At 36.1% G+C, this 18,005-nt stretch overlaps 2 protein-coding genes and 1 long non-coding RNA gene across 4 annotated transcripts; 1 reads left to right on the top strand and 2 right to left on the bottom strand.

Annotated features, from left to right (window-relative positions):
* Window positions 1-517: 517 nt before the first annotated feature.
* On the bottom strand, window positions 518-3,503 carry LOC122306046 (MADS-box protein AGL42-like). Its single transcript, XM_043118386.1, has 7 exons — window positions 3,430-3,503; window positions 3,247-3,328; window positions 1,761-1,822; window positions 1,558-1,657; window positions 1,421-1,462; window positions 1,285-1,326; window positions 518-916 (listed from the first exon to the last, which is right to left on the bottom strand). Exons 2-7 carry the CDS (start codon window positions 3,250-3,252, stop codon window positions 803-805), a joined length of 366 nt encoding a protein of 121 aa, XP_042974320.1. The 5' UTR covers window positions 3,253-3,328; window positions 3,430-3,503; the 3' UTR covers window positions 518-802.
* A 2,589-nt stretch (window positions 3,504-6,092) lies between these two features.
* LOC122306191 lies at window positions 6,093-6,896 on the top strand. The gene has a single exon (XM_043118630.1). The coding sequence runs from the start codon at window positions 6,093-6,095 to the stop codon at window positions 6,894-6,896; it is 804 nt and encodes a 267-aa protein (XP_042974564.1).
* A 3,743-nt stretch (window positions 6,897-10,639) lies between these two features.
* LOC122306047 lies at window positions 10,640-17,522 on the bottom strand. Of its 2 annotated transcripts, none has more exons than XR_006241434.1 (4): window positions 17,371-17,522; window positions 17,202-17,257; window positions 16,483-16,767; window positions 10,640-16,393 (listed from the first exon to the last, which is right to left on the bottom strand). It is a non-coding gene; the product is annotated as an uncharacterized LOC122306047 (long non-coding RNA). The 2 variants fall into 2 exon arrangements; XR_006241433.1 differs by having other exon boundaries at window positions 16,483-16,520.
* Between the last annotated feature and the right edge of the window lie 483 nt (window positions 17,523-18,005).

Genomic DNA, 18,005 nt, shown 5'->3' with positions numbered 1-18,005 from the left:
TCGACAATGAGTTAATTAGAAAGCTTTGATTCTGGTCGCATTTTCTCCTTCATGTAAATCTTCACGATTCTCTTACTTTTTCATTCAATATATGAACTTAAGCTGTAGTGGATTTTTGGTAAATTACAGAAATTATAGAATCTTTGCTCTTTTTTAGTAAGTTAGTGTAGTGCTATAAGTTTGTTAAACATTCAAATGTTAATTTAAGGATCAGTTATGGTTTCTGGAATAGATGTATAGTGATATTTTGATGAATTTGTTTTGGTTTTTCCTTATTTGCTTGTGTTTAGATACGTGAAAGTGATATCCATGTGATACCTGTTAATTGGTAAACAAATGAAAGCTTTAACAATGAATTCTGACTCCAAGAAGGAGAAACAAAGCTGGATTCTGGGACTCTTGCAGTAGAAGTTGGCGGTTAAGAGTTTGTCATGTTGGATTCTGATGCTATCGGGGGGTAACAAGAAAAAAAAAATAATGTATACTAATTTGTCTCAATCAGCACTAAGCTGACTAATTAACATAATGAACGAAAATGATTAAGATTGACGATTCCCTCGATTAAATATATTACAGTACTGAAGTCATAGCTAACATTAACACGATTATTTTCAAACATCTAGCTGACAAATTTTAGCAAACAGGAAGCAACAGTACTATTTATGAACTTGCACATGGAATAAGTGATCAACGAGCTGGTTATACAATCATAATGCATTTGTTTATTATTTCCTCTTATTTTGAGAAATCTTCGAATTTTTGGGAGAACATGGTCATGAGCAAGCAGATGCCAAAACTTCTTTCATGAGCAGCGCATTTCTGGCAGTCCGATGAACAATTGAGTCTCCACATCTATGTCTGAAGCCTGGCTACTTCGGCTTCTGTAGGGTACAATACCTTTCTCTTGAGCCGGTAACTGCCATTGAGTTTTTGCACCACAGTACTTGTTATAAAGTTGGGAAATACTAAATACTATATATTTATATATATATATATATATATATATATGTATATATATATATCAATCATCATGATTTCTGATTTGCTAGAAGGGATGTCTATTGGAAAGGCTATCTTTCCACAGACATGAAGTATTTTTAGCTCTAGTTAGCCCCGGAAAGCATGAAGGGGAGAAAACAATTTTGGTCTTGGAAATTTTATATCCCACAATGGAAGCCAATTAAAAAATGCACTTACGTTAAAAAGAGTTACAAGTAAACTGATAGCGAACATTTTCAAAAGTTGTGGAAGGTTTGAGTAGATCAAGAATCCTTGAAGGCTCACCTTTTCGATTAACCTTGCATTTTCCTCTAACAGAAGTCTCTCCTGAATTTCAACAGAAGGCATTAAATTTAGTTAAGACATATAGGCGACGATAGTTAAAATAGAACATATTTATTGATCTTCATGGAAAGTATACCTTCTCTTTTAGATGCTCTATTTCATCCGTCCATAACTGAGCCTGTAATTTAGGCCATTTCTTTCTGCTTGTTAGGTTTCAAAATATTCATTTTCTAATTATATATTTGGTTGCTGGGAATTTCGAGATACAGGTACCTTTTTCCCCCTGATAAGGGATAAGCTTCGCACCAGCTGACTCTCGGTCTCTTGAAGTTCCTCAGAAGTACACGAACTTAAACCATGTCCCAAAAGCTTCCTATGACAAGCAATTTTGAAAGTGTTGAAATTCCAGATCAGACCGAGACTAACATTCCAAGTAACAAATGCAGCAGGGAGCAGCTTCAAAGCAGGAGAATAACCTTTGAGAAGCATCAAGAAGCTCAATCTGCTTTGCCATGCTTGCACTGCTACGCTTCAATTGCTGCATATGGGAACTTTTTGTCACAATAGGACTAAGCAAGCAACTGATTTGTGTTGTTCATGGGATTGAGTAGTCATAAGCTCTGAGTTAAACTTGACATCAAGCTCAAGCATCCAAATTGCAACATAATTTTCATAGAACGGTGAGCTGATTTGGCATCATAATTCTAGACACATCCGTCTTAGCAATTAACGACCGGTTCTGTACTATATATTTAATGTTTTTATACATAAAGACAAAATTGATATTACCATCTTTATCCTTCTGCTCTATTTCTCATAGCTAGAGATGAAGCATCGGCATACTTCCTTTCAAAATTCATGGTCACGAAGTCAAGCCTAAGTATATTCCAGCTCGTCACTCCTGAGGTGTGAAGGCATATGGTTGCCAAAAATATAAAGATACAAACTCGATCATTTGAAATATCTTGAGTAATTCACTTTTTTTGTTTAGAAATGAACCCTACATCTCCTTCACACAGACACTGCTCACAACACCATGAATTTGCCTTTTATCACCCCCTAGCAACCCTAAAACACGCTCCTTCCCTTTCCCTCTCAGTCATTAAATTCCGTAGCTGATAAACTTTAGCCTCCGATAAACAATTCCAGTAGAAAAATATTTGGAAGTTATCAGAATCAGTGACTTTTCCCTTGAACATTAAGCATGTGTAGTTACCCGAATCATTTCTTCCACGAGAACAAACCAGCAAACATAATTTTACCAAAGTGCAACCGGCTACCCTTTAAAGGAATGTCAGCAGATTTCCAATCAGCCCTATAAAGTGAGGTACAATCAGTCTCTCATTACGTCACCTTCTGCTAGAGTCTACAAAAGAAAGGTATGCTTCCACATTCTCTCGTTGTCTCGCTCTTCACGTGGCTTAAATTTTTGTGATTTGGAAACGCACCGTCACATGTGCATGGTATCCTAAAAGAGCCATTCATGGTAACAACGGGAACCACCTGTAATCATTAATATGATTCCTCCAAAAGACTTTCATTTATATTGGAGTTTCTTGAAATCATTTTTAATTTAAGCTCAATTCAACCTAACAATGCATGAGGGCTTTAGCACATGCCTAAACAATATTTTCATAATTTATAATATCATCATTTTTTTTATTCGCACCAAGTGTCCAGGAACAACGTTCTGACTAATCCTGAAAGTGCATGGATTATCGACAAGAAGTTTTTCGCAAATTCACCTCAGATAATTCAATGAGAAAATCTTCCAATCCAATAGCCCCTAGAGATTGTTTGCTCCCAAAAGGATTTAAACCAGGGGAGCATACCCCCAATCCCAAGACTTTTACCACTTGAGTCAATTCCTAAGAGTTTATAATGTCATTATTTAGCAACCAATACCGTTATTTTTCAATAATAACAAGACACCTAATATCTAAGTGCGAGAAGAAGACCTACCAGCATGTATTGTTCCACTGCAATGTTGTTCCCTTGCCCACCTTTTGCCTGGTTAAAGTATCGTCCTATCACCTCTTGAATGCTGAAGTTCCAAAAGCAAAAGATATTATGATCATTACGAGTAACTTATTTGTTAAAGGGGGAAAAAGAGGAACTCTGTAACATTATGTAACTAAATTGCACCCGTATGTCCATAGATGAAATAGGACATGTGAGCTTCCAAGTTGGAACGAATTCACCAGAGAAGTTTTCTGTACTGTATCACTGTAATAGTGGCTAAAATTCAAATCTAGTTTATAGTTCTTCACAATTAATGGGTTAAATTTAGGCAATTAAGAATCTCATGTAAATGAAATGTGTTCCTCTAATCCACTTATAATGTTATCCAAACAATAGTGCATAAAACGTTCTACTTACTGGTTTCAAATGCTATTACTTTTTTTAGCATATAATTTACTTACGAATCAATTGCTAATAAATGTAAAATATTTTTCTATGCATAGAGCAGGTAGTCATGATCATTTTTTATATTTGCATGGATGCCTTGTTAGAATTCAACTTGACCCACAACAGTTATCTTCATAAATTTAGTGGAACCCTCCCATCAGGGAAAAAAGAATGAAAGCCTCAAGTATTTACATGCCTCGGACATTTCAGGCAAATTCTCCTCGCATTGAAGATTTCAAACTGTACTGATATATATCACTTCAAGGAAATCTAGTAAAAGCAACTTTATCACATATCATGGTACAAGAAAGGGTTAAGTTAGAAGAACTAAAAAGAGTTGAGAGAAAGAAAAAAAAAATATATATATATATATATATATATGAAGGTCAATCTCACCACAGTGTGTCCCGATTGAGTCCTAAATGTCCAATTGAACTCTAGCTACTTAAATATAAAAAGTATATTGAGCGCTTCAATGGCAAGGTCTACCACAGCAATTGTGCTGGATGTAGTGCTATAGGGTCTGCTTTTTGTGCAGTTATTGAGTTAAAATGCAGGGTTGAATTGCTTCAACGATATGATTTTTGTTTTTCTATCAAAATGATCCTACTGATTATAGTTTGCCTCAGTTATGGAGCCAAGCTTGTTATGGTTTCTCCTGTAATCAGATATTGTTGAGGAATAAATCTCACATTGCTTGTGGGCAAGGTATTGGGCATGTTTATAAGCAATAAGCAACCCTCTCTTATTGAATCAGTTTTATGAGATGAGTTAGGGCTATGAATTTCTTCATAGTATCAGAGCCTGCCACAGAACAAATTGGGGCCCACACTACTTATCCCGTAACAAGGACCAAAAAAAACACTGGCCCGCACGAGCGGGGTGTTAAGAAATAAATCTCACATTGCCTGTGGATAAGATCTTGGGCATGATAATAAGCAACCCTCTTATTGAATCAGTTTTATAAGATGAGTTAAGCCCTCAAATTTCTTTAGAAGTCTATGTTGGTTTTGTTTGGTTGCCAAACAAGAGGAAATATATGAAGTGGTCAGAAAAATGGGGAAAGATAAAGCACCAGGTCCAGACGGATTTTCTATGGGTTTCTTTCAGACATGCTGGGAGGTTGTAAAAGAGGACATCATGAAAGTGTTTCAAGAACTATTTGTGTCTGGAAAATTCAAGAAAAGCATGAATGCCACCTTTATTGCTTTGATTCCGAAGAAGCCGGGAGCAACAGAAGTGAAGGATTTCAGACCTATCAACCTCATTAGTGGGGTGTACAAAATCATCTCCAAAGTGCTTGCCAACAGATTAGCGGCGGTTTTGGGTAAGATAATTTCGAATCCTCAAAATGCTTTTGTAAAGGGTCGACAAATTCTGGACTCTGTTCTAATTGCCAATGAGTGCCTGGATAGTAGATTAAAGTCTGGTAAAGCAGGTATAATGTGTAAACTAGATATGGAAAAGGCATACGATCATGTTAACTGGGACTTCCTCCTTTATTTGCTGAAGAGATGTGGTTTTGGGGAAAAATGGTGTTCATGGATTAGGTGGTGCATTTCGACGGCAAGATTCTCTGTGTTGATTAATGGTAGCCCAGAAGGTTTCTTTAGTAGCTCTCGTGGACTACGACAGGGCGATCCCTTATCCCCACTACTCTTTGTTATTGTCATGGAAGCTTTGAGTAGGATGACAGAGGCGGTGGTGAGAAATGGTTTTATGGCTGGATTTTCAGTTGGAGATTCACATAGGGGTTTTATCTCGATATCACATTTACTTTTTGCAGATGACACCCTAATTTTCTGCGATGCAGAGCAAGACCAGTTGAAGACACTAAAGGCGCTACTCTTATGCTTCGAAGCAGCGTCAGGACTAAAAGTGAATTTTTGAGAAGACAGAGTTAGTACCAGTTGGGAATGTAAGTAACACTCGACACCTGGCCAATATACTTGGGTGTAAGGTGGGGTCCCTCCCTATGACTTATTTGGGATTACCTTTGGGAGCCGCCTCAAGGGCCATATCTACTTGGGATACAGTAATCGAAAAGATTGAACGAAGACTGGCAGGGTGGAAGAGATTGTACCTGTCTAAAGAAGGCCGGGTGACACTAATAAAGAGTACCCTTTCTAACTTACCAAACTATTTTTTGTCTCTTTTTACAATTCCAGCAAGTGTGGCGGCCTGGATCGAAAAATTATATCGAGACTTCTTATGGAGTGGGTTGGGGAAGGAAAAAAAATTTCATCTAGTCAGCTGGGCAAAGGTATGTAGGCCAATTCAGTCAGGTGGGTTGGGGATTAAGAATTTGAGAACGTTTAATCGGGCCCTTCTGGGGAAGTGGCTTTGGAGATATAATGTGGAACCGGAAGCACTTTGGAAACTGGTTGTGGACTACAAACATGGTAGCTTGTGGGGCGGATGGTGTACTAGAGGGGAATGGTACATACGGCGTGGGGGTTTGGAAGCACATAAGAAGAGGGTGGGGGGTATTTGTTCGACACACTAAACTGGTGGCGGGGGAGGGTACTCATGTAAAATTTTGGAGGGACATATGGTGTGGGGAGGAGGCCTTAAAAGATGCGTTTCCATCTGTCTTTCTAGTGGCCTGTGACCAAGAAGCTTCAGTGGCAGACCTTATGGTTCTTTCAGGGGACCAAGTCCAATGGGATGTCACTTTTAGTAGAGCTACCCAAGATTGGGAAATGAACTGTTTTGAGGCTTTTTTCAGCCGTGTATATTCAGCGAGACTACAGGTTTCGTGTGCAGATAAGTTGTGGTGGATACCGGCAGGTAAAGGTATTTTCTCGGTCTACTCTTTTTATAAATCTCTTACATGTCGACCGGATTCCCAATTCCCTTGGAGAAGCCTGTGGAGAAATAAGGCACCCCCCAAAGCACTCTTCTTCACATGGGCAGCAGCTCTAGGGAAGATATTGACAACAGATAATCTGCGTAAGTGTCGAATAATTATCTCATATTGGTGCTGTATGTGCAAAAAAGAGGGTGAATCAGTGGATCATCTCTTGCTATATTGTGAGATAGCTAGAGCATTGTGGAGCGAAGTGTTCAGTCGCTTAGAGTTAAACTGGGTAATGCTGGCTTCAGTAGTTGAGCTTCTGGCCAGCTGGGCAATTCCGGGTGGGGTCCCTCAAAGTAGTGTGGAAGATGGTCCCCATATGCATCATGTGGTGCTTATGGCGTGAACGTAATGATCAGACGTTTGAAGATAAGGAGCGGTCTTTAGAGGAGCTTCGGTCTTTATTTTTCCGTACTTTATGCCTTTGGGCCATAGCAGTAGACTTTAATGGCCTAAGTTTTCATGATTTTCTTGTTTCTAATGTATCGAACTAGATAGATGCTCCACCTGTATACCTTCTTGTGTACTTGGACTCTGTCCTTTATCATTAATACTACCGTTTACTTATCAAAGTGATAAAAGGGTTAATAAGAAAAAAAAAATGTTTAGATCAATGAACAATAATCTCTACGTGGAAAGGATTTATGGTAGATGACTGTAGTATAGAAAAACATAATAGATAATCCAATGTAAATTACTTTTGGCCATCTTTCTTTATATTTTATGTAAAGTTGTATTTTACAAAATCTATTATGAATGCCCTTAGTATGTAACTTTTTTAGATGAGTAATATTGTATATAAGTTTCATATAGATAAGTTTTATGTAATTTTTTTTTGTAAAAAAAAGTAGGTTTTACTTAAAGATAATAGGTTTTTTAATATTTTTTTAAGCGAGGTTTACGTTTTTATAAACAAATTGCACAAAATTTGTCTAAATTTATCTATTTAAGACTTATAGAAATCATTTATCTTATGAGATATGGATGTTTTGTATTTTTCATTTTTTTAAAAAAAATAAAAGTTCTTATACTTATAAGTTGGTGTATAAATCACATATTCTATACCATTAATATGGCGAGATTTAATATGTAAGAAATTTAAATTTTAAAATTTTCTTATAAATCAAGTATTGTCGTACAACATGGAGTGTGAGACAGTGTGTACACCAACTTACAGGTGAAATTTTTCAAAAAGTATATTGTACTAAGAAAGAGTGACTTTTTTTTGAGAATTTTTCTGCATATAAATAAGGTTGCGTACTAATCTGTATACCAATAATGATTCATTCATATTCAAAATTTAAATTAATATTACTTTCAATAAAATCTATTTTTTGATTAATCACATTTGATTGGTACACATATTAGTACATAGTTGTACTTGTAACTAGATTTTTCCTTTTTTAAACTTTCTCAAATGCCCACACAAAATAAAATAAACAATTCAACTTTTTCAAATCTCAAAATAAAAATAATGTTAAAAAATATATATTTTAATAATATTTTATTCAATTTTTAATTTTAATTTCAACTCATCTTATCTTATTTATGAAAACAAACGAGACACAAATAGAGTACAACTATATCAACAAATTTCGATAGTTGGGTTTATTGGTTAGATTTGCATGTTTCTTCTGGTTTGGATATCCAACTCTAAATTATCTCATCTCATTTCATAAAATTATTATAATTTTTATATATTTATACACAAAATATAATAAACAATTCAAATTTTTTAAATTTTAAAATAAAATTAATATTAAAAAATTATATTATAATAAAATATTTTTAAAATATTATTTAAAATATTATTATTATTTTAAAATTTAAAAAAATTAAATTATTTATTATATTTTATATAAAAATTTTAAAAAATTATAATAACGATATGGAAATAAGATCGATAAAACATTTTTATTATTCGTAGTGATAACAAACACGGAACCATTGTACGAGGATGTTCATTAATGTTGGAACCGAAAACGATCGAACTCGCCTTTTAATTCGTGGTGATTCATTTATAGCTTTTTCATTTGTCAAAACTGTCTTGATTGGTCGACAGCCCACCTCCTCTTGTAAGAGATCTATACTACAAGTTTAATGGAATATCTGCTTTTCTTAATTAGTAATCAGTGTGCCAACAAATGCCGGACAAAGTGGGGTTATTCATTTAACATTGACTTGAGCATCCATAAATACTATAAAGTGATTTTAGAGTATCCTTATAGGATTAGCAATCTCAACGGTTAAAATTTATCTGAGAAATGATATTTTCAATCGTAATTATATAAGTACCGTGCAATCTTTTTTAAAAAAATAAATTAATACGAGATTTATATAAAAAAAAATTAACTTTTTAATAGTAGACTCTACTTTCTTTCAAAATGATTATGTAATATTTACATACTTAACGACTGTATGTAACATTATTCTAATACATTTTTATTATTTAAAATAATTTTTATTTCATTTTCACAATCTAACCATCTATAACAATTAGCAAATAGGAATTATGAGAAAATAGATATAGAATTATATGGCCTTGCTACAGTAACAAGTCAGATTTGTTTTCAGCTTTACTGTATAGCTCATGGGCCGGATGGTTTTGCTTCGGCTAATCCAATGTAGTTTAATTTACAATAACATTAGCTAAATTAAGTGTTCAACTACCGTTTCATTAAGTCTACACACATCTATTAAAAGCAAATTACACATAGAGGTGTCGCTAATATTTCAATTTTCAAACAAATATTCTTAGCATTTTCGAACACTTTACAAATTTCTAAACTCTTGAGTCCAAGCTCCTGACGTGACATTGAAGTAATATCACGTTATTGTGTAATTTACTTATTGAGACTTATTACAAATACAAATAGATTACATAAAAATAAATTTATAAATTAATTTGATTTTATGAGATTCGTTATATTTAATTTATAATAGAAGTAATTTTATAATTTGAAGTATTATATTAAATCACGTAAGTCTAAAAATTTATTTTTGCATATTTCTTTTGTGTGTTTATAATATTTTTTTTACGAGTCTATATAGACTGAACATTTTCCTTACTATATACTTGGACAAAATATTGGAAGGAATAAAAAATTTGGTTTTCGATTAGGCAAAGATAAAAATAGATCTCAGAAATGGTGAATGAATAGCAATGATAAAAGGATTGCCGATGTACACAATATATATAGTTAATCATGGTTTGGAAAAAGCAAAGATTTCAATCGTTTTCATGTATATTACATTATACTTCAAAGCCACTCAATGTTGCACAAACCCGTAGAAATTAGAGCCCGTCTGCCTTCAGCTTTGGTACCAAGTATCTCCAGCTAAGCTCTTATCTTGTACGATCAACAAAAAAATTATTTCAATTATTCTTGGCCTAGATTTATCATCTCCAAATCATATTGCTATGTGGTATATGTTAAGTGATTGTCATTTAAGTGCATATGATTACTTTAAAAGATTATCACAAGAACAATAAAAATTAAAAAAAAATTAAGATAAAAATAAAATTACTTAGAGAGAGAAGTATATTATTGTTGTTGTATGTATAGTTGCTTAGCATAAAGTACGGTTGGTGAAAGCTGGTACAAGAATTCTGTACGACACTTTCTTTCTTCAAGGAAGGGAACTAATATTGTTGTTTGGGTGTAGAGAAATTAAAGCAAAAGGATTTTTTTTAAATAAAAATTTTATGTGTAATAATTTTTTTATATTTTTTGTGTATTCTATTAATGTAATTGGCTACATCACTTTTTTTAATATAAATAATTATTTTGACTAATCACATTAATTAAATGTATGAATAGTACGTAAAAATAACTATATGTAGAATAATTCTCTATTTTTTAGGGGGGAAGCTGGAGTCTTTTAATTCATTTAGGTGAGATTTAAATATTGAGTTGAGATAAAATAAAAGTTGAATACAATATTATAATATTATTTTTTAATATTATTATTTTTTGATTTGAAAAAGTTAAATTATTTATTATATTTTGTGTAGAAATTAAAAAAAATTGTAATAATTAAATAAGATTAAATAAGTTAAGATCAACTCAAAATCCAAAATGAGGTCTAAGTAGCAAAATTGTTGCCCAATAATAGGTGGCTATAGTTCACAAGAAGCGTACAGTGTAATGGATTATCTTCCAATCTGAAGCCAAGAGTATGTGGTGCGAATTATCTAGAATTATGGTTTCTGACGGTGAATAACAGGCCAAACATGGCTGAATATTTCAAAAGAGACGCATTGATTAAAAAAAAAAACAACTAGAGACTGAGACTGGTTGGACAATTACACCACTACAAACAACACTTCAACTTGGGGAGAGAGAACAGTCAGATATTATCAAGCAAGTAATTATCATTGAGCAACAACTACTGAACCATTATCAAAGGTAGAAGCCTTAATGCCTTATAAGGATTGGTTACTATGTAGTCAGATTGCTTGGTGTAAAATCACCAGTACGTTGAGTCAACTTCGGTGAGATAGTAGGTGCCCGGGACTAAGACAGGACTATCTTGCTTGTCACAATGTCCTTCGGTCCATATCGAAGCTCCATGGGCCTCAAAAGTTTCAACAAATTTCTCAGGAGGAAACTGCACGTGAGATGGTGTTGTTTAAAGGTCATAATTCAAATGGTCATTGAGCTAGGGTGCAAATGAGCCGATGATGTGTGTTGATGAAACTTCTCAGCAGGGACTTGGGGCAGGGGAGTAATAGTTACCATTTAAGACCACATTTAAAAAGAAAAAAAAAAAATAGGCCAGCCAAGCTCCCTGTTGCCTAAGAACCAAGGCAAGCACAAATTGATTTGGCCCAGAGTTAAAGAAAGTTGTGAAGGAGTGTTAACCATATCACCAAAGATGCCAAGGCCAACTCAGCCTCTGCACCAGCTCAACATTCAGGAGCAGAATAGTCTAGAATATGTTGTGTATTGTCATATATGACCCTTACGGTTACAACAATAATCAGACTACTATGTGTATAAATACCACTACTGTACAAGCAGATAAATATGAAGAATATACACAGCTTTTACATTTCCTCTCTTATCGTGTTTCTATTATGGTATCAGAGCCAAATAAGACTTGCATCCAACAACACTCAGCCATGACAAAAACACCTCCTTCTCGAAATTCAACACCTACCTTCAGCACAAGTTTTTCCCTCCCCTCCTCTACTCATTGTATCAATGTTCGACTAAACCATGATAACTACCTTTTGTAGAAGGCGCAACTAATACCTTACCTCAAAGGTCAGAATTTATATGGTTATATTGATGGGTCTGTTACCACCCCTCCGATGTTTGACAAAAACTCTACAACACCGAGTGCAGCATACTTAACCTGGAAACAACAAGACCAGGCTATCATGAGTGTGCTAATCTCATCTCTGTCCGAGTCTTTAATTGCTCATGTTCTTGATGCCTCAACTTCACGTGAGGTTATGGAAATTTTTGGTTGACTTATTTGCAGCTCAGTCACAGGCCAGAGTCATGCAACTTCAATATCAACTGAACACTTTGAAGAAGGGACCCGATTCCATTGCAGACTACTATCAAAAAGCTAAGCTCCTTCGTGACACTCTAGCAGCTACTGGTAAAACTCTAACCTCCTCTGAGTTTATCACTTATTTGGTGGCTGGTTTGGGATCTGATTTCGATTCGGTTGTTACCTCAATCACTACACAAATCATACCTCTCAGTCCCTCACAAGGATATAGTTACCTACTCACTCATGAGTCACGTTTAGCCCATCAACAGACCACCCTCACTGCTTCACCTGAATTTTCAGTTAATGCTACCACAAAAAATTCTCCCAACTTTACTCCCAGGGATCGTGGTATGTCTAGAGGCAGAGGAGGTTATAGAGGCCGAGCAAGAGGTCGAAATAATGGTCGGTTTACCCCATCCTATTTTTCCCAACATCGCCCGTCGTGTCAAGTTTGCAATAGACCCGGACATTCTGCTCTTTCCTGCTACTATAGATTTGATCACAGCTATCAATCACCTCCACCTCCATCTCTCTCAGCTCACTTCACTTTTGCTTCATCTTTCACTAATGACACAGCCTCTTCAGTTGACAGCAATTGGTATCCAGATTTTGCGGCTACTCATCACTTTACTCATAATTTTTCTAATCTAACTATTAATCCATCTGAGTACAAAGGAGATGAACAGGTGCGTGTTGGAGATGGAAACTCTCTACCCATTCAACATGTTGGCAGCTCAACTCTTCCATCCACCTCTGGCAATCTTCTACTCCCTCAACTTTTTCATGTTCCTTCACTTTCTAAAAATTTAATTTCTGTCCGAAAACTTTGTGAGGACAGCTCAGTGTTTTTTGAATTTCACTCTTCTTGTTTTTATGTGAAGGATATTTGCACCAAGAAAATACTCCTTCAAGGTCCTACTAGCAATGGGATGTACATCTTCCCTCCTGCTCTTTTCTCACCTCAAGCTCACACTGCTGTCCGAGTCCCTCCATCTCAATGGCATCTGCGTTTAGGCCATCCATCTATGTCAGTTGTTCAGAAAATAATTTCACAAGCCTCTCTACCCGTGAAGTCAGCTTCTCCATCAGCTTCTAGTCTATGTTCTTCTTGCTGCCAAGCTAAAATGCACCAACTTCCTTATGCACCTACTGCATCTCACTCAACTGCTCCTCTACAGCTTCTTTTTTCAGATGTTTGGGGCCCTGCTCCAGTTCTGTCACGTGGTGGCTTTCGTTATTACTTGTCTTTTGTCGATGATTATACCAGATTTACTTGGTTATTTCCTTTAAAATGTAAATCTGATGTAGTCTCTATCTTTTTATTTTTTAAGCGTCATGTAGAAACTCTTCTTAATACAAAAATTCGAGCAATACAGTATGATTGGGGAGGAGAATTTTGATCTCTAAATACCTTGTTACATTCCTCTGGAATTTCTCACCGTCTTTCGTGTCCATATGCTCATTCTCAAAATGGTTCCATTGAAAGAAAACATCAACATATTGTTGAAACTGGCCTTGCATTACTCGCTCATTCTTCTACACCTCAGACTTACTGGTCCGATGCCTTTATCACTGCTGTTTTTTTAATAAATCGAATGCCTACACCAGTTCTACACAATAAATCTCCATTTGAAATTTTATTTCACAAACGACCTGATTACACTTTTTTTTAAAACCTTTGGTTGTCTTTGTTGGCCTAACCTCAGACCATATAATAAACACAAGTTGAATTTTCGTTCAATTCCCTGTGTATTTCTTGGCTATAGCTCGGATCATCATGGATACCTGTGTTTTCATATCCCCACTGCCCGGTTATACATCTCTCGGGATGTTTTATTTGATGAAAGTATTTTCCCCTTTGCTACTCTTTCCTCCTGCACTTCCCGGCCTTACTCTTCTGATCCAAGTTCCAGGCCAACTCTTCATTTTACTCTACCATCTCCTCCAACCCGTCCCTTAAATCCCACTGGACCCAATCTTGCCTCAAACTCACTTATTCCTTCTGTTTTGTCCTCGGGCCCACACTCAGCTCAGCCCACCTCAGCTTCTCAAAAGACTGAGCCTTCTCCACCCACTAAGCCCACACCCGACTCCAGCCCTTTACCTTTCTCACCTAGGGCATCATCTCCTACCTCTGAAAATCTTTCCTCTCAAACTCGTGTCTCCCCTGTGCCGATAGTCTCTTCCACTCATCCTATGCAAACAAGAGTAAAATCCCATAAACATTTTCCCAAAATACGAACCGACGGGACAATTTCGTGGCCTCACCCTCGTGCCCATATAACCTCTGCTGTCATTCCAGCCGAACCCACCTCTGTCACCGAAGCTTCTAAGTTTCCCGAATGGAGAAAGGCCATGCAACTTGAGTTCGATGCCTTGCTTTCCAATAAAACTTGGACATTGGTTCCTCCTGATACCTCTCAAAATCTCGTGGGCTGTTGGTGGATTTTCAAGACAAAGTACCTGTCTGATGGCACCATAGACCGCAGGAAGGCCCGCCTTGTAGCCAAAGGCTACAGCCAACTCGAAGGACTGGACTACTCAGAAACTTTTAGTCCGGTGGTAAAGCCTACTTCCATCAGGTTGGTATTATCTGTTGCTATTTTATCTGGCTGGCCGATACATCAACTAGATGTACAAAATGCATTTTTGCACGGTACACTTGATGAAGATGTTTTTATGTCACAACCAATGGGTTTTATTCACCCACAATTTCCTCATTACGTGTGCAAATTGAATCGAGCCCTTTATGGCCTTAAACAGGCCCCTCGTGCGTGGTATGCACGGCTTAGTTCCAAACTTCTTGAATTGAGTTTTTGTGTATCAAAATCTGATACGTCATTGTTTATCTATCAGCATTAGTCTGTTATTATCTACTTCTTAGTCTATGTTGATGATGTGGTACTTACGGGCTCAAACCAATTTGCATTAGATCAACTTGTGACTCTGTTGAGTGCTGAGTTTCCCATTAAAGATCTGGGACCGATTCACTATTTTTTGGGCATAGAATGCCATCAAGATGTTCATGACCTTGTCTTATCTCAGAAAAAGTATATTCTTGATTTACTCAAGAAAACAAATATGCTCGACTGTAACTCTGTGAGTAGCCCCATGTCACCTTCTACTAAGCTTACTGCTTTTGATTCTACATCTATGGAAGATCCATCCTTATATCGGAGTGTGGTGGGCAGTTTACAGTATCTGTTATTCACCAGGCCAGATTTATCTTTCTCTGTAAATCGAGTGTGCTAGTACATGCACGCTCCTTGTATCTCTCACTGGCAATCTGTTAAGCGTATTTTATGCTATCTCAAGCATACATTGGATTATGGGCTCCAAATCACACCATCTCAGTCTCCTACACTAGCTGCCTTCTCGGATGCTGACTGGGCCGGGTGTCCAGATGACAGAAAATCAACTAGAGGGTATTGTGTGTTCTATGGTAAAAATCTGGTTTGCTGGAGTTCCAAGAAACAGGCCACTATTGCAAGATCCAGCACTGAGGCTGAATATAAGGCTTTGGCCCATGCAACGTGTGAGTTAATTTGGATCCAGTCACTTCTATCTGAACTGGGTATTTTTTTGCCCAAACCACCTACTCTTTATTGTGACAATTTGGGAGCCACTTACCTCTTAGTGAACCCAGTTATGCACTCTCGCACGAAACATGTTGATATTGATTTTCATTTTTTTCGGGATCGCATTCATGCCAAAACTCTTCAAATATCATTTCTCTCAAGCAAGGATCAACTTGCTGATATCTTTACAAAGCCACTTTATGTCTCAAGGTTCTGCACACTTCGGTCAAGCCTCACAATCCTTCCAGGACTGCTTGGCTCGCAGGGGGATGTTAACCATATCACAAAAGATGCCAAGGCCAACTCAACCTCTGCACCACCTCAGCATTAAGGAGCAGAATAGTCTAGAATATGTTGTGTATTGTCATATATGACCCTTACGGTTATAACAATAATCAGACTACTATGTGTATAAATACCACTACTGTACAAGCAGATAAATATGAAGAATATACACAGCTTTTACATTTCCTCTCTTATCGTGTTTCTATTAAGGAGAGATACCTCAAGTCTTGATTTCAACTTCCCTTTTTTTTCATAAGTAATAAGATATTTCATTAATATAAAGATAGACACAACCCAAGGACACTAGAGGTATACGAAAGCATACACCTATTGATTTCAACTTTCCAGAAATATTCCTCACGTTCGCAATGTTTGACAAGCTGAAAGGATGATGACCTTCTCAAAGTTGGAATGAGAACATTGTTGCAGTCAAACCACTCCCATATGAAAACATAACTACCCGCTTACCTGCCTGAAAGTTGATGAAAACAGCATCACTCAGCACTCAACAAATTTGGAGGCAAACTGAATCTAAGAGATAGGAATGGAGGGAGTTCATACCAGTGAGCTATGCTTGTTGTGAATAAGGGATGCAAAAGCTGCATAAAGAGATACAGTGTACAGGTTACCAACTTGTTTCGGGATTAGGATTAAGGTCGTCATCGCATCATATTGACTTTTAGCAACTTGCTGAGTTGCCTGACAGCATGCAGCAACAAAGTTTCATAGCCAGCTCATAGTGAGACTATTAAGCTTACTTTTTCAAGATCCCGGTTCTGACAGCTGTCATCACCAGCAAGTGCTGAAAATGGGGCTAGCTTTTCTCTTGCAGCCTCATCAACAAAGCTGAAGAAAAAGAGCATATGCATATACCATACGTAACTGACTATGAGTCAAATAAATATAAAACTTAGTGGTTTTCCATGGTTTCTAAGAAGTTCTGTCCTAGGTAAAACAACACGCCCACAAAGAGTTGTTCTTGTATTATTGTATGACTATAAGTTCAGAAAAAGTTCATAACAATACATTTTTGGGACATTTAGAAATTATTAATCCGTGATAATTTCTCAGCAACGTAGTGGATTTCCTAAAAGACTTTTAAGATTTTACAGCCTTTGCTGAGTGGGCTACAAAAGCTGTCTGAGCAGGGGTAAGTTGGAGCATCTTGTAAAGTTACGAAGGTTTTAGAATTCAAGACATTTGATAAACTATTATGGCATCCAGACAGGCAATCATTAGAAAGAATAAACTATATAGACAAAGCAAAATTAGATATGAACCTGCTGTTCCTCAAGAAATCGTTAAAGAACAAGCGAGCAAAACTTTTCTGCACAAGCTGCAGGAGCAATTATTAGAAAAAAGAAATCAATAAACAAATTTTCAACGCAGTTATAATGAGATGGCCCAATAAGCTTTAATAGCACAATTAGAAATGCAAAGACTACACACCTTGTTTTATGGAGAATGAAACACAACATACTCAGCATCTGAAATAAAAAATGGCCTGCCCTCCAATTTTTCAAACCTTTATAAAGCAGATTAGCATGGGAGTTTATACCAATGTTTTAAAATTCGTTCTATTCAAGGCCGGAATGGCCGGAATTTTCCGTACCGGAATAGTGACTGATGTGGAGTAGGTCATTATTCTGCACTTGATCAAATTCTAGCCGGATTTTGGTATTATGGCCAAAACGAAGATTTCGGGTAGAAATTGAAAGGAACGGATAAATAAAATTAAATCAATAATTTTTGTGTAAATTAACTCAACAATAGGGATAAATTGGTATTTGTATAGTCTAACTACCCCATTTTCCCCACGTTTACATGATTACCATGAGAAATCTTACAAAATAACCCCAAAAAGGCTAAAAGGCTATTACCCTATAAGCAAGGCAATTCCTCTTTTTTTTTTTTTTTTAAATCACGACTCTTGCTTGCTTTTTATTTATTTTCATTAACATTTATATTTTTTTTTTCTTTTCTGAAAACTTCTAACATTCTATTACATCATTTACACGTAAGTTTTTGACATTTTGTTGTATATAACATTAACATAATATTATGGTGTTTATTAAATGTGCCTA

Source organism: Carya illinoinensis, chromosome 4, assembly GCF_018687715.1.
Source record: "Carya illinoinensis cultivar Pawnee chromosome 4, C.illinoinensisPawnee_v1, whole genome shotgun sequence".
NCBI lineage: Eukaryota > Viridiplantae > Streptophyta > Magnoliopsida > Fagales > Juglandaceae > Carya > Carya illinoinensis.
Note: the sequence above shows the minus strand (reverse complement) of the source record. Positions and strands in the feature narration are given on the sequence as shown.